This window comes from Oncorhynchus nerka, linkage group LG12, assembly GCF_034236695.1.
Source record: "Oncorhynchus nerka isolate Pitt River linkage group LG12, Oner_Uvic_2.0, whole genome shotgun sequence".
NCBI classification, from domain to species: Eukaryota; Metazoa; Chordata; class Actinopteri; order Salmoniformes; family Salmonidae; genus Oncorhynchus; species Oncorhynchus nerka.
In genome coordinates, this window is record NC_088407.1 from 40,676,697 (window position 1) to 40,693,336 (window position 16,640).

Here is a 16,640-nt window from a genome sequence, read left to right on the forward strand (position 1 = left end):
CTTAAGCAATACGGCACCTCGGCGGTTGGTGGTATATGTCCAATATACCATGGCTAAGGGCTGTCCTTAGCACGATGCAACGCGGAGTGCCTGAATAAGCCTTTAGCTGTGGTATATTGGCCATACACCACCAAACTCAGAGGTGCTTTATTGCTATTATAAACTGGTTACCAACGTAATTAGTAAAAATAAATGTTTTGTCATACATGTGGTATACAGTCTGATATACCATGGCTGTCAGCCAATGAGCATTCAGGACTCAAACCCCCTAGTTTATAATACTGAACATTTCCCTTAATATTTATATCTGACAATGCTATATTTTCTTTGTTGTCTGATATTCTGATATTCTCTTCTGTACAGCTGGCAGTAGTTTTGGGGGCACAAATGGAAGCTGTTTTTCAAGCATCTTGCAGTTCTTCACATTCTTGGCTATGTAATCCTCACATATCCTGACATTTAAAAAAAAACATTTTAAGTATAGGCTAAGAGGGCATTGCATGCATTTGGTATTTGTAACTTACTATACTAAACTGTCACTGTGTTATAGCATCTATGTAATAGCAAAATAATAAATTCCATGAACTATTTGTATGGGGATCATTCTGCATATAGAATATTTTTTGGTTTTATCAGTCAACATGATTTCCAAAATATCAGTGTCTTCTAGCTGAGAACAGATTCTCCCTCATTGAATTATCATAATTGATTAGTTACCGTAAGAGTGGGTAGGGCTGGGTCTGGAAAACAAGTGCATCATTGCAGTGACCCTGAAGAAAGGTGATAACGAAACAGTACCATAACAGCTCATTGTAAACATGTCTTCCATAATTCATGATACGTGTTCCATAATTCATCAATGATCTGCTTATGAATTTTAATAATTTTACATTAACATAATACCAAGCAATTTCCTTCCTGTCACAAATGGTAAAATCATCCAATGTGAATGATTAGAGAAGATTACATTTACATTTAAGTCATTTAGCAGACGCTCTTATCCAGAGCGACTTACAAATATCGCCTCCTTTGAATTCCATGCTGTCACAGTTACCAGCCCTTTCAAGCTTAACATCCTTATCATTTATCGCCCTCCAGGTTCCCTCGGAGAGTTCATCAATGAGCTTGATGCCTTGATAAGCTCCTTTCCTGAGGACGGCTCACCTCTCACAGTTCTGGGCGACTTTAACCTCCCCACGCCTACCTTTGACTCATTCCTCTCTGCCTCCTTCTTTCCACTCCTCTCCTCTTTTGACCTCACCCTCTCACCTTCCCCCCCTACTCACAAGGCAGGAAATACGCTCGACCTCATCTTTACTAGATGCTGTTCTTCCACTAACCTCGTTGCAACTCCCCTCCAAGTCTCCGACCACTACCTTGTATCCTATTCCCTCTCGCTCTCATCCAACACTTCCCCACTGCCCCTACTCGGATGGTATCGCGCCGTCCCAACCTTCGCTCTCTCTCCCCCGCTACTCTCTCCTCTTCCATCCTATCATCTCTTCCCTCTGCTCAAACCTTCTCCAACCTATCTCCTGATTCTGCCTCCTCAACCCTCCTCTCCTCCTTTCTGCATCCTTTGATTCTCTATGTCCCCTATCCTCCAGGCCGGCTCGGTCCTCCCCTCCCGCTCCGTGGCTCGGCGACTCATTGCGAGCTCACAGAACAGGGCTCCGGGCAGCCGAGGCGGAAATGGAGGAAAACTCGCCTCCCTGCGGACCTGACATCCTTTCACTCCCTCCTCTCTACATTTTCCTCTTCTCTCTCTGCTGCTAAAGCCACTTTCTACCACTCTAAATTCCAAGCATCTGCCTCTAACCCTAGGAAGCTCTTTGCAACCTTCTCCTCCCTCCTGAATCCTCCTCCCCTCCCCCCCTCCTCCCTCTCTGCAGATGACTTCGTCAACCATTTTGAAAAGAAGGTCGACGACATCCGATCCTCGTTTGCTAAGTCAAGCGACACCGCTAGTTCTGCTCACACTGCCCTACCCTGTGCTCTGACCTCTTTCTCCCCTCTCTCTCCAGATGAAATCTCGCGTCTTGTGACGGCCGGCCGCCCAACAACCTGCCCGCTTGACCCTATCCCCTCCTCTCTTCTCCAGACCATTTCCGGAGACCTTCTCCCTTACCTCACCTCGCTCATCAACTCATCCCTGACCGCTGGCTCACGTCCCTTCCGTCTTCAAAGAAGCGAGAGTTGCACCCCTTCTGAAAAAACCTACACTCGATCCCTCCGATGTCAACAACTACAGACCAGTATCCCTTCTTTCTTTTCTCTCCAAAACTCTTGAACGTGCCGTCCTTGGCCAGCTCTCCCGCTATCTCTCTCAGAATGACCTTCTTGATCCTAATCAGTCAGGTTTCAAGACTAGTCATTCAACTGAGACTGCTCTTCTCTGTATCACGGAGGCGCTCCGCACTGCTAAAGCTAACTCTCTCTCCTCTGCTCTCATCCTTCTAGACCTATCGGCTGCCTTCGATACTGTGAACCATCAGATCCTCCTCTCCACCCTCTCCGAGTTGGGCATCTCCGGCGCGGCCCACGCTTGGATTGCGTCCTACCTGACAGGTCGCTCCTACCAGGTGGCGTGGCGAGAATCCGTCTCCACACCACGTGCTCTCACCACTGGTGTCCCCCAGGGCTCTGTTCTAGGCCCTCTCCTATTCTCGCTATACACCAAGTCACTTGGCTCTGTCATAACCTCACATGGTCTCTCCTATCATTGCTATGCAGACGACACACAATTAATCTTCTCCTTTCCCCCTTCTGATGACCAGGTGGCGAATCGCATCTCTGCATGTCTGGCAGACATATCCGTGTGGATGACGGATCACCACCTCAAGCTGAACCTCGGCAAGACGGAGCTGCTCTTCCTCCCGGGAAGGACTGCCCGTTCCATGATCTCGCCATCACGGTTGACAACTCCATTGTGTCCTCCTCCCAGGCGCTAAGAACCTTGGCGTGATCCTGGACAACACCCTGTCGTTCTCAACTAACATCAAGGCGGTGGCCCGTTCCTGTAGGTTCATGCTCTACAACATCCCAGAGTACGACCCTGCCTCACACAGGAAGCGGCGCAGGTCTAATCCAGGCACTTGTCATCTCCGTCTGGATTACTGCAACTCGCTGTTGGCTGGGCTCCCTGCCTGTGCCATTAAACCCCTACAACTCATCCAGACGCCGCAGCCCGTCTGGTGTTCAACCTTCCCAAGTTCTCTCACGTCACCCGCTCCTCCGCTCCCTCCACTGGCTTCCAGTTGAAGCTCGCATCCGCTACAAGACCATGGTGCTTGCCTACGGAGCTGTGAGGCGGCACCTCAGTACCTCAGGCTCTGATCAGGCGCTACACCCAAACAAGGGCACTGCGTTCATCCACCTCTGGCCTGCTCGCCTCCCTACCACTGAGGAAGTACAGTTCCCGCTCAGCCCAGTCAAAACTGTTCGCTGCTCTGGCCCCCCAATGGTGGAACAAACTCCCTCACGACGCCAGGACAGCGGAGTCAATCACCACCTTCCGGAGACACCTGAAACCCCACCTCTTTAAGGAATACCTAGGATAGGATAAAGTAATCCCTCTCACCCCCCCTCCCCCTGAAAAGATTTAGATGCACTACTGCAGGTCATAAGGTGAATGCACCAATTTGTAAGTCGCTCTGGATAAGAGCGTCTGCTAAATGACTTAAATGTAATGTAAATGTAAATTGGTGCGTTCACCTTATGACATCCAGTGGAACAGCCACTTTACAATAGTGCATCTAAATCTTTTAAGGGGGGGGGGTGAGAAGGATTACTTTATCCTATCCTAGGTATTCCTTAAAGAGGTGGGGTTTCAGGTGTCTCCGGAAGGTGGTGATTGACTCCGCTGTCCTGGCGTCGTGAGGGAGTTTGTTCCACCATTGGGGGGCCAGAGCAGCGAACAGTTTTGACTGGGCTGAGCGGGAACTGTACTTCCTCAGTGGTAGGGAGGCGAGCAGGCCAGAGGTGGATGAACGCAGTGCCCTTGTTTGGGTGTAGGGCCTGATCAGAGCCTGGAGGTACTGAGGTGCCGTTCCCCTCACAGCTCCGTAGGCAAGCACCATGGTCTTGTAGCGGATGCGAGCTTCAACTGGAAGCCAGTGGAGAGAGCGGAGGAGCGGGGTGACGTGGAGAGAACTTGGGAAGGTTGAACACCAGACGGGCGGCGTTCTGATGAGTTGTAGGGGTTTAATGGCACAGGCAGGGAGCCCAGCCAACAGCGAGTTGCAGTAATCCAGACGGGAGATGACAAGTGCCTGGATTAGGACCTGCGCCGCTTCCTGTGTGAGGCAGGGTCGTACTCTGCGGATGTTGTAGAGCATGAACCTACAGCAACGGGCCACCGCCTTGATGTTAGTTGAGAACGACAGGGTGTTGTCCAGGATCACGCCAAGGTTCTTAGCGCTCTGGGAGGAGGACACAATGGAGTTGTCAACCGTGATGGCGAGATCATGGAACGGGCAGTCCTTCCCCGGGAGGAAGAGCAGCTCCGTCTTGCCGAGGTTCAGCTTGAGGTGGTGATCCGTCATCCACACTGATATGTCTGCCAGACATGCAGAGATGCGATTCGCCACCTGGTCATCAGAAGGGGGAAAGGAGAAGATTAATTGTGTGTCGTCTGCATAGCAATGATAGGAGAGACCATGTGAGGTTATGACAGAGCCAAGTGACTTGGTGTATAGCGAGAATAGGAGAGGGCCTAGAACAGAGCCCTGGGGGACGCCAGTGGTGAGAGCGCGTGGTGAGGAGACAGATTCTCGCCACGCCACCTGGTAGGAGCGACCTGTCAGGTAGGACGCAATCCAAGCGTGGGCCGCGCCGGAAATGCCCAACTCGGAGAGGGTGGAGAGGAGGATCTGATGGTTCACAGTATCGAAGGCAGCCGATAGGTCTAGAAGGATGAGAGCAGAGGAGAGAGAGTTAGCTTTAGCAGTGTGGAGCGCTCCGTGATACAGAGAAGAGCAGTCTCAGTTGAATGACTAGTCTTGAAACCTGACTGATTTGGATCAAGAAGGTCATTCTGAGAGAGATAGCGGGAGAGCTGGCCAAGGACGGCACGTTCAAGAGTTTTGGAGAGAAAAGAAAGAAGGGATACTGGTCTGTAGTTGTTGACATCGGAGGGATCGAGTGTAGGTTTTTTCAGAAGGGGTGCAACTCTCGCTCTCTTGAAGACAGAAGGGACGTAGCCAGCGGTCAGGGATGAGTTGATGAGCGAGGTGAGGTAAGGGAGAAGGTCTCCGGAAATGGTCTGGAGAAGAGAGGAGGGGATAGGGTCAAGCAGGCAGGTTGTTGGGCGGCCGGCCGTCACAAGACGCGAGATTTCATCTGGAGAGAGAGGGAGAAAGAGGTCAGAGCACAGGGTAGGGCGTGTGAGCAGAACAGCGGTGTCGTTTGACTTAGCAAACGAGGATCGGATGTCGTCGACCTTCTTTTCAAAATGGTTGACGAAGTCATCTGCAGAGAGGGAGGAGGGGGGAGGGGGAGGGGGATTCAGGAGGGAGGAGAAGGTGGCAAAGAGCTTCCTAGGGTTAGAGGCAGATGCTTGGAATTTAGAGTGGTAGAAAGTGGCTTTAGCAGCAGAGACAGAAGAGGAAAATGTAGAGAGGAGGGAGTGAAAGGATGCCAGGTCCGCAGGGAGGCGAGTTTCCTCCATTTCCGCTCGGCTGCCCGGAGCCCTGTTCTGTGAGCTCGCAATGAGTCGTCGAGCCACGGAGCGGGAGGGGAGGACCGAGCCGGCCTGGAGGATAGGGGACATAGAGAGTCAAAGGATGCAGAAAGGGAGGAGAGGAGGGTTGAGGAGGCAGAATCAGGAGATAGGTTGGAGAAGGTTTGAGCAGAGGGAAGAGATGATAGGATGGAAGAGGAGAGAGTAGCGGGGGAGAGAGAGCGAAGGTTGGGACGGCGCGATACCATCCGAGTAGGGGCAGTGTGGGAAGTGTTGGATGAGAGCGAGAGGTAAAAGGATACAAGGTAGTGGTCGGAGACTTGGAGGGGAGTTGCAATGAGGTTAGTGGAAGAACAGCATCTAGTAAAGATGAGGTCGAGCGTATTGCCTGCCTTGTGAGTAGGGGGGGAGGTGAGAGGGTGAGGTCAAAAGAGGAGAGGAGTGGAAAGAAGGAGGCAGAGAGGAATGAGTCAAAGGTAGACGTGGGGAGGTTAAAGTCGCCCCGAACTGTGAGAGGTGAGCCGTCCTCAGGAAAGGAGCTTATCAAGGCATCAAGCTCTTTGAAGAACTCTCCGAGGGAACCTGGAGGGCGATAAATGATAAGGATGTTAAGCTTGAAAGGGCTGGTAACTGTGGCAGCATGGAATTCAAAGGAGGCGATAGAGCAGATGGGTAAGGGGAGAAAGAGAGAATGACCACTTGGGAGAGATGAGGATCCCGGTGCCACCACCCCGCTGACCAGAAGCTCTCGGGGTGTGCGAGAACACGTGGGCGGACGAAGAGAGAGCAGTAGGAGTAGCAGTGTTATCTGTGGTGATCCATGTTTCCGTCAGTGCCAAGAAGTCGAGGGACTGGAGGGAGGCATAGGCTGAGATGAACTCCGCCTTGTTGGCCGCAGATCGGCAGTTCCAGAGGCTACCGGAGACCTGGAACTCCACGTGGGTCGTGCGCGCTGGGACCACCAGATTAGGTGGCCGCGGCCACGCGGTGTGGAGCGTTTGTATGGTCTGTGCAGAGAGGAGAGAACAGGGATAGACAGACACATAGTTGACAGGCTACAGAAGAGGCTACGCTAATGCAAAGGAGATTGGAATGACAAGTGGACTACACGTCTCGAATGTTCAGAAAGTTAAGCTTACGTAGCAAGAATCTTATTGACTAAAATGATTAAAATGATACAGTACTGCTGAAGTAGGCTAGCTGGCAGTGGCTGCGTTGTTGACTTTGTAGGCTAGCTGGCAGTGGCTGCGTTGTTGACACTACACTAATCAAGTCGTTCGTTGAGTGTAAAGTTTCTACAATGCTGCTATTCGGGGGCTAGCTGGCTAGCTAGCAGTGTTGATTACGTTACGTTGCGTTAAAAGAACGACAATAGCTGGCTAGCTAACCTAGAAAATCGCTCTAGACTACACAATTATCTTTGATACAAAGACGGCTATGTAGCTAGCTATGTAGCTAGCTACGATCAAACAAATCAAACCGTTGTACTGTAATGAAATGAAATGAAAATGTGATACTACCTGTGGAGCGAAGCGGAATGCGACCGGGTTGTTGAGTGAGGAAGTTCTATTCGGTAGACGTTGGCTAGCTGTTGGCTAGCTAGCAGTGTCTCCTACGTTAAGGACGACAAATAGCTGGCTAGCTAACCTCGGTAAATTAAGATAATCACTCTAAGACTACACACTCTAAACTACACAATTATCTTGGATACGAAGACAGCAAAGACAACTATGTAGCTAGCTAACACTACACTAATCAAGTCGTTCAGTTGAGTGTAATAGTTTTTACAGTGCTGCTATTCGGTAGACGGTGGACGTTTGATCCTTGAGTGGTTTCCATAAATCAGAATGATTCTAAGGTGGTTTCCATTATACTTACTGTGTCTACTCGAAGGATGTAGTTGCAACTACCCCCAAACACAATGACATCAGAGTCTTTCCCTTGGCATGCTGTGTGCCACAACCTGAGGGTGGAAAATAAATAAAGGGTCAGATCATAGAATTACATGTAAAGTAAATCAAAGGATCTCTATGGGTCAGACAATGTGCTTACAGTTTTATCATTTGCACATTTTGGGTACATTCCTCAGACTTTAGATTGGAACATGTAATGCTATCCAATACCAGTTTAGTAATTTAGCTTGATTTAAACATGACACAAACAACTTGAACATGCACTACCTTGGTTTGTTCATGTATGGATGCTCAAACTCCCTCTATTTCTTCGTCCCAACATCAAATACCCAGCCATCGCCTGGAGAGATATAATTTATTTTTTAGAAAAGCGAATGCAATGTTTCCGTGGACCTTATTAAGGTACAGAGGTAGGATTTTGAATCTGTACAGGTAAATTACTTACTCATTGGTTTGCAGTCTATACTCAGTCCTCCAAATATAAACAAACCGCTGTCAGATATTGCAGTGAGGGTATGCCACGACCTTCCCATTGGCACATTGGATGCTGGTACTCTAGAAAAGCCATTTTGAAAGAACAGTTAAAAAAATAAAATCAAGCGTGTTCTGACAACAGTATAGAACAGGAAAGTAACCATTTTAAGTTGAGCATTTGAAAGAGTGAACATTAAATGCGTACATTTCGTACCATGTCCATGATTCTAGATCTAGACAATAAATGTCACTTGTCCTGGTTTCCTGAAAGTAAAAAGAAAAATGAAGATTTAAAACCAAATTTAAAAAACTTGAGTTAAGTATGTATATTTAAACTTGTATGTACAATAAAATATTTAATCCCACAAATCTTATTAGCAATACACTTTAGGATTTTTGTGTCTCTGTTTCAATGCAACCATGAAGAGGAGTCAAAATTAATATTTTCTCACCCTTATTCTGCCCCCACATACATATCCTTTGTGGCAAAGTGTTACACTGGCATGGGCAGCTCTCGGGTCAGGTGCACAACCCTGTAGACAGTAGATATCCACAAATAAAGTATAATATGTGCCTTGTATGTTCCATTCCTCAAATCATGTGATGTCATAGCACATTCTTAAGTTTATTGTATATGATATCATGTCTTTTTTTAAATAAATAAACACGTTCAATGTATCGTCTTACACTGGTATGTGGTTCACTCCAACTGGCAGATGTTGGGTCAAACATATGGACTTCATTGTTCCATCCCCAATAGATGTCATCCACCTACAGAGCACAGTATTACTAATCCATATAATAAAGTTAAAATAGTTAATAGTACTAGAAAATGTATTTATATGTTTGGCTATAATTGCACCCATAAGCAAAACTTACCCATGACACCTCATCCATAAGGAAGCTTCTGTTGTTATTGATGTCATCAAGTTGCTTATGACCATATCCACCAAAGTAGATGAGCCTACAGAATAACCAAAACATATCCCAATCACATGCAGACTGGCTGCTCTGGCTGCTCTATGCAGACTGGCAGCTCTATGCAGACTGACATCTCTGGCTGCTCCATGCAAACTGGCAGCTCTGGCTGCTCCATTCAGACTGGCAGCTCTGGCTGCTCCATGCAGACTGGCAGCTCTGGCTGCTCCATGCAGACTGACAGCTCTGGCTGCTCCATGCAGAATGACAGCTCAGGCTGCTCCATGCAGGCTGGCAGCTCTGGCTGCGCTGAACAGGCAGGAGACTCCAGCAGCTCTGTAGAGGAGGAAGGCTCTGGCAGCGCTGAACAGGTGGGAGACTCCGGCAGCACAGGAGAGGAGGAAGGCTCTGGCTGCGCTAAACAGGCGGGAGACTCCAGCAGCGCTGTAGAGCAGGAAGGCTCTGGCTGTGCTGAACAGGCGGGAGGCTCCGGCAGCGCTGTAGAGGAGGAAGGCTCTGGCTGTGCTGAACAGGCGGGAGACTCCGGCAGCGCTGGAGAGGAGGAAGGCTGTGATAGCGCTAGACAGGCGAGGCGCACTGAAGGCCTGGTGCGTGGTGCTGGCACTAGTAGTACTGGGCCGAGGACACGCACAGGAAGCCTGGTGCGGGGAGCTGCCACCGGAGGACTGGTGTGTGGAGGTGGCACTGGATAGACCGGACCGTGCAGGCGGACTGGAGCTCTTGAGCACCGAGCCTGCCCAACCTTACCTGGCTCGATGCCCACTCTAGCCCGGCCAATACGAAGAGCTGGTATGTACCGCACCGGGCTATGCACCCGCACTGGAGACACCGTGCGCTCCATAGCATAACACGGTGCCTGCCCGGTCCCTTTAGCCCCCCGGTAAGCACAGGAAGTTTGCGCAGGTCTCCTACCTGGTGTAGCCATACTCCCTGTGAGCCTCCCCCCCAATAAATTATTGGGGCTGACTCTCGGGCTTCCATCCGCGTCGCCGTGCTGCCTCTTCATACCAGCGCCTCTCCGCTTTCGTCGCCTCCAGTTCTTCTTTGGGGCGTCGATATTCACCAGGCTGTGCCCAGGGTCCTTTTCCGTCCAATATCTCCTCCCAAGTCCAGAAGTCCTGTGATCGCTGCTCCTCACGATAAACAGGGGGAGTTGGCTCAGGTCTGAACCCTGACTCTGCCACACTCTCCCTGAACCACCCCCCAATACATTTTTGGGGCTGGCTTTCGGGTTTCCTTGCCAACCGCGTTCCCTCGTATCGTCGGCTCCTCTCTCCGGCTGCCTCTGCTCTCCTAAGTGCCTCCACCTGTTCCCATGGGAGGCGATCTATTCCAGCCAGTATCTCCTCCCAAGTGTAACAACCCTTGCCATCCAAAACGTCTTCCCATGTCCATTCCTCCTTTCGCTCCTTCTGCTGTCGCTGCCTGTCACCACGCTGCTTGGTCCTGGTGTGGTGGGTGATTCTATTACGGTTTTCTTCCGTCGAAGGACAGTCGGACAAAAATGCAGCGTGGTTAGTTCGATACATCTTTAATGAAGAAAAACCACAAACAATACAAAAATAACAAACGGAATGTGAAAACCTATACAGCCTATCTGGTGACAACTAACACAGAGACAGGAACAATCACCCACAAACTACTCAAAGAATATGGCTGCCTAAATATGGTTCCCAATCAGAGACAACGATAATCACCTGACTCTGATTGAGAACCGCCTCAGGCAGCCATAGACTATGCTAGACACCCCACAAAACCCCAAGACAAAAACGCACCATAATAACCCATGTCACACCCTGGCCTGACCAAATAAATGAAGACAAACATACTATACTTCGACCAGGGCGTGACAGCTTTGCCTGCCATTGAAAACCCAGCAAGAGAGCTTATCTCTGGGTGAGGGAGGGGAGCCACTCTTATGGTTAACTTTCTTCCAAGTGTATTTTCCATTGACACAGTAAAGCTGAAAACAGACCATTTCAGCATGTAAATCTAAACAAAACAATGTAAGGCTTAGTAAGCTATTGAGGATTTTCACACATCCTTGCAAATGTACTGTACATTTACCTGGTTGGTCTGGCCGTTGTCATCGCATCCCCCAAATATATACATGTCTCCATTCAGAGAGCAGCCACAGGTGCCTGACATGGGGGGCGGGACCTCACCTGACATCCTGCACATTTCCCTTCAGAATGGAGAATAAACAAACAAAACAGGGAAATGTAAGTTGCAGGGTGCAAAATTCACAAAAAGCATAGAGTACAGATATAAACACAAACCACTGACCAATAAACTTCTAGTAACTATGTAACAACATTGTAAATAACATGTAACAACCTCTAATGCAGAGCTCCATAATTATGAAATGTAGTGTTTACATCTCTCAAATGTTTCCCACTTGGCACAGATGTCAGCTCAACATCTAGTTTTGATTTACATTTGGTTGATATGAATTCAACATGAAATAAAATAAAAAAATAACCCTGTCATTGGATTTAGGTTAAACGTTGGGTGAAAAAATGACAAAATTCCCTGACGTCGATTGCGTTTTTGCACATTGATTCAATGTCATCACATAGATTTTTTGTTGTTGTTATTGAAATTAAATTATTCAACTTTTGCACTGAACCAACCCACTGGGCAAAAACTGGTTAAGTAAATTGTTGCGTGGTTGTTTTTTGATGGGTAGACTGTAGTAGAAGATTCAAAATCAAGCTTAGTTCTCATAAGATATCAACTTCTCCATTCATGATTTTAGAAATGTGTTACTTTGTTAAAATTCCTTTCATATTCTTACATACACCTCTTTCTAGGTCATATAACCAGATTTCATAATTATGTAGGAAAACTTCATCATCAGCAATTGACTGCAGAAAACAAGCAACATAGAATAGTAATTTGGCATCAATCAACATATTGCATAATCCTTGAATATTTATTCATGATCCAAATAGAATGTTGGTGAAATGCAAAACATAAATGAAAGATAACCTGCTTACCACGTAGCCTCCCCACACGTACAGGACATTTCTCTCAGTTAGAGCCGTATGACCGCTTCGCTCACGGGCTACAAGCTCTGAACAGTGCTTTTCAATTGCAGAAACCATGAATGCTAATAAGGAAAAATAAAATACGATACGTTGCCACATTGAAACAAATATCACTGTGTCAGGACATTATATGGTATCGTTGAAGAAATCTGCTCAGAGATCCGAGTTGCTCATTTTTTGTCAACACAGCGAAGAGAAGAGGATGGTAATTGAAGAATTGCAATTGGTCGCGTCCTGTCGTCTCAAGATGTTTTTAATCAAGTGCAACAGCTTTCAGAGAAAACAAGTTTTTCTTTCCCTGATAAGCTTCAGGCAGGTTGTCCCAATTCAACCTAATAGTTGTTTTATTCTGTATTCGTTTTACACTGATGTGTTGTAAACATGAGAATATTATTGAGATATGATGAATAAACACATGGAGGATAATACATTAATTAACATTAGAGTAATAATTTATATACTTACATGTCTGTGAATACGGGGTGTAAATCTCGGCATAATCGTGATTTGTACTATCTGGGATCCTTGGGACGTCCCTACCTAAACCCTAACCTAATAGCGGCAATCAGCATTAAAAACAATAAAGGCGTTCCCACTCATGGTTCGGTAAAAAGCCTAGGGATGGGGCTGGAGAAATGTAATCACTCTCAAGGATTGACCATCCATGATATAAAACATTATAGTTTAATCATGTTTTTAGGCTATAAAGTGTTTGCTTTCATTTTATTTGTTTAAAAACACATTTATAAATGATATTTTCCAATAATCAATGCATACATATCATTAATATGGATGTAAATTCATGTAGTAACTGCTGACTGCCCCTTTAACCTTTACCCTACCAATTTACGTTTCAACTTCAATGGGGAGGTCCCAAAGACTCCGGATTGCAAAGACTGCAGACTAAAAATAAACTTGTGTAGAATTTTTGCGTTGGAGGAAGTGACGAAACATGTAGCCTATCGGCGGAAGTTAAGATTTAGGTCCAAATGTTTGATTGTTGAAGGAAGATTGGATTGACAATGAAGGTTCGCAAAGTCAAGACGAAAGTATCTGCTGGCTGCAAGATGCGGGGATTTATGCTTCGACCGTATGTTATTGTTTGTCAATCATGTTGTTCTTGACATTTGTTTACAGTAAATGTAACGTCTGCATTACTAGTTAGAAGCCAAATTGGTCTGTTGTGTCAGTGTCATACCAAGAAGCTATGCTAGCCCAGACAGGATAGAGTGGCTAGGGTCAGTTGAAATCGCCAAGCGGGCTACATTTTGTGTTCTTGCATTGGACTTACATCGAATTCTGCTTATAATCATTGGATCTCCATTCGCCTTTCATTTACAATAATGCTAACTAAATTTCAAAAGTAGTACACCTACTCATTCAAGGGTTTTTCTTTTCTTAAAAAAAAATAGTATTTTCTACATTGTAGAATGAGAGTGAAAACATCTAAACTATGAAATAACACTTATGGAATCATGTAATAAACCATAATAAACAACGTTAAAATGCTGAGACTTCGAGATCATTGAGTTATTTTGGAATCTGTAGCCTGTCTGTTGCGACGTATCAGAACAATGGACAGCCCCCTACAGCAGTGCGGTTTAGATAGGCTGCTTGTAATAGGGTAATTGCCTATGTGAATGCAGCCGTACACACAGCTGCCTTACCACAATAATGCTAACTAAATGCTGAAAGTAGTAGGCTAGTTACTTATGCATGCAAACAAAAACTGTATAGCAGTTTGGCTTAGAATACCGACAACCTCGAACAGAACAAAACAGCGGTACATAGTAGTAAGCCTAGTAAACAAAATATCACCTCGATAAAGGCATGACATGATATGTATTTTACATTAACAGTTAACAAACGCAGTAAATGAAAGAAAGGCCAATGGAAATCCAAATAACAAAAGCATAGCCTACAGCCTAATACAGTGAGATGCAGCCATGCTCAGCTGTTTTGCCAAATAAATGGGGAGTCATTTGGGTACTTGCGTTGGAATAAAATTGAATCCTGCTTATATCACGCTATACCACAAACACAAAAGTAAAAAAAAAAATGCATTTGACCAAGAAGTGACAAGTCCAATGGCACACAATCTTGCGGCGCTCTATCAGCACAATGGACAGCGCTCTACACAATAAAGCAAGATTTTGATAAAACCAACCAGCTCGATTGTTTCAATCTTAACTTTTAAAGAGTTCCAGCTTCCTTGATGCTCTGTGGAATTTCCGGAGTAATTGATAATTCTATTCTCCCCAAATCTTGTAAGATCCCCCTCAAATGACAGTTGTATTAGTTGAGCTTTCTTCTGGTGTAGCGTGCTTCTACTCTGCTGACTGAACACATTTTTCAAATTGGAAAATGAATTCTCGCATGTAGCTGTGGACGCCCCAAAGTCAGTCCATGTTTCAGTGCAGAAAGCACAGTCGTTATAGTGGAGAGAGGCCCAGAGAATTGTTACAGGATAACAAGTGGGGTCCATTTGTTCTCATTGGAGCTAGACTGGGCGATTTCAGGCTGCAAAAACTGCAGCTCGACCCTAAACTCAGCTTCCACCAAATCTTTTTTTTGCTTAGATCCAGGTGTCGCTTTACATCTAGAAAGTAATGGCTCTCTGGGTCAAGGGCACACAGTGCCGCCACCAGTTGGCAGTTGCCTTTGCTGAATTGTTCTGACATTTCACCAATGACCACATCCAACGTGCTGAGGAACAGTCTTTTACACTCAGTCTCTTTTCCTCTGTCCTGCTGTACTGTCCAGTGGATATATTTTCACATCCAGTAGGAACGATTTCATTTTGAATATCGTGTTACTTATGTGGTATTATGGGATATGGTGCTAAACACCTTGGCAGGTTCCTCGTCTTTTTGGAGAGTATATTTCATCATAGACAGAAAAAGTCTGCTGCCCCCCTCCCATCTTGATTCTTATCGTGTCCAATGTCCCCCTCAGTGGTTGCTGGTTTGAAACAAGGAACTCGATAATCACAATCGCCGACAAATACATGAGATTTCTTGTCAGCTGCCGATCATTAACAAGTGTTGAAAGTGACACCAATGGTCCCAATAGCACTTCAAACTATTTTTTATTTCCACAGTCCAATGCTCTTTGCTTGATGCGTGTCTAGCAAATCCTTTGGTACTATCAATATCATTCTTCCAGTTAGAATACCCAGCTTGGTTTGAAGACCTTGTCTGCGTTAGCATTGGACCCAAAACAGAACTTTCGACATGGGAAAACAAAATGCAGCATCTGCACTAACCGAGTATTCTAGCCACTCTCTTCCTATTAGCCAGTTGTTATTAAAGGATTCTACGCTAACCTGGGCTGGCTTCTCTGTTCCAAGATCATCAGGAACAGTCGGGGGTGGAGGCGGCTGTGGAGCCATTATGGCAGCACTTGTGGAAGGGTGGGTATGCTCTGTACATGGAGCTAGCTGCAGCTCGGGAGCATCATCGCTGTTGGGCTTGGCGGCGGCCTCGGTGGTTTGATGCAGCTGCTCATCGCTCTCTTTCTCCTTTGTTTGGGTACTTGGGCAAAGGCAATTTCTGATATCCATCGTGGCAGATTAGTTGGGTCAAGCTAGCTAAATAGACTAAAGCTAATAACGCTAACTCGTTTTATACCTAAGAGTGAAGCAGCCTCAACGGAAAACGTTGAAATAAAATATTACAGGAGGAGGTGTATCACATTATTCACTTAGCCAACGGAGTACCAGTCCAAAGTAAACGTTCTGTACTAACCATGAGGTACTCTACTTTATATAAATGCTTATGTCCTCAGGCCACATTGGCAGACCACATCACTGAGGAGTTCAGACAGAGGGTGCCATTCTCTGTGTTCACTACGAACCCATCCAGGTGACTGAAATTATTATAGTTGCTTGATTTGTTAACTTTTCCATAATTTGTTTTCTTGAACTTTATTAGCAAAGTTCTTATGATTTTTGTTCACATAATAGCTAATCTTTAGCATTGTCCAATACATTTGTCTGCATAAGGCTACATTTGCTCATTATAGCATTTTACCAATCTTGTTTTCACTGGTTACTAGATGGTTTGTTGTCTTTGTTTTGCCTCTGCAGTGGCATTTTGTAAATGTCATCTTTGACATATAACAACATGTGAATCTCCTTCTTTTTTTTTTTTTCTTTTTCCAGTACTGCAGCCAGGAGATTGTTGTCATTTGAGAAGACCTGGTGAACAAGATGTGTAGAAATTGTGTCCGGCTGCCTACCAGCAATCACCGCATTCCAAACCATGTGAGATTTAGCTCCTCAGTTATGACACAGTCAACCTCTACTACAACTACTGCCTATAGCATCTAACTTGGCTAGTAACCATGGCCTGTATTCACAAAGCATTTCAGGGTAGGGGTGCTGCTCTAGAATCGTCCATAAAATTAAGATCTAAAAGGCCAAACTGATCCTAGATCAGCACTCCTACTCTGAGATGCTTCGTGAATACAGGTCCTGTAGTACAGTTTATTCGTCATGAGAGACATTTTCATGTTATCTTTATCTCCAGTTTGCGAAGACCATCTTGTTGCAGGGCCACCTGGCAACACTGCCGCTGTGTGTCA

General features: G+C 46.1%; 1 protein-coding gene across 1 annotated transcript; it reads right to left on the reverse strand.

Moving 5' to 3' along the window:
* Positions 1 to 316: 316 nt before the first annotated feature.
* On the reverse strand, positions 317 to 12,113 carry LOC135574111 (kelch domain-containing protein 1-like). Its single transcript, XM_065024997.1, is given in 13 exon segments — positions 317 to 452; positions 718 to 770; positions 7,559 to 7,643; positions 7,861 to 7,933; positions 8,039 to 8,148; positions 8,273 to 8,331; positions 8,520 to 8,600; positions 8,755 to 8,838; positions 8,947 to 9,031; positions 10,866 to 10,969; positions 11,074 to 11,192; positions 11,804 to 11,873; positions 12,006 to 12,113. Coding segments are annotated over 13 exon segments (1,167 nt in total).
* Positions 12,114 to 16,640: the final 4,527 nt, after the last annotated feature.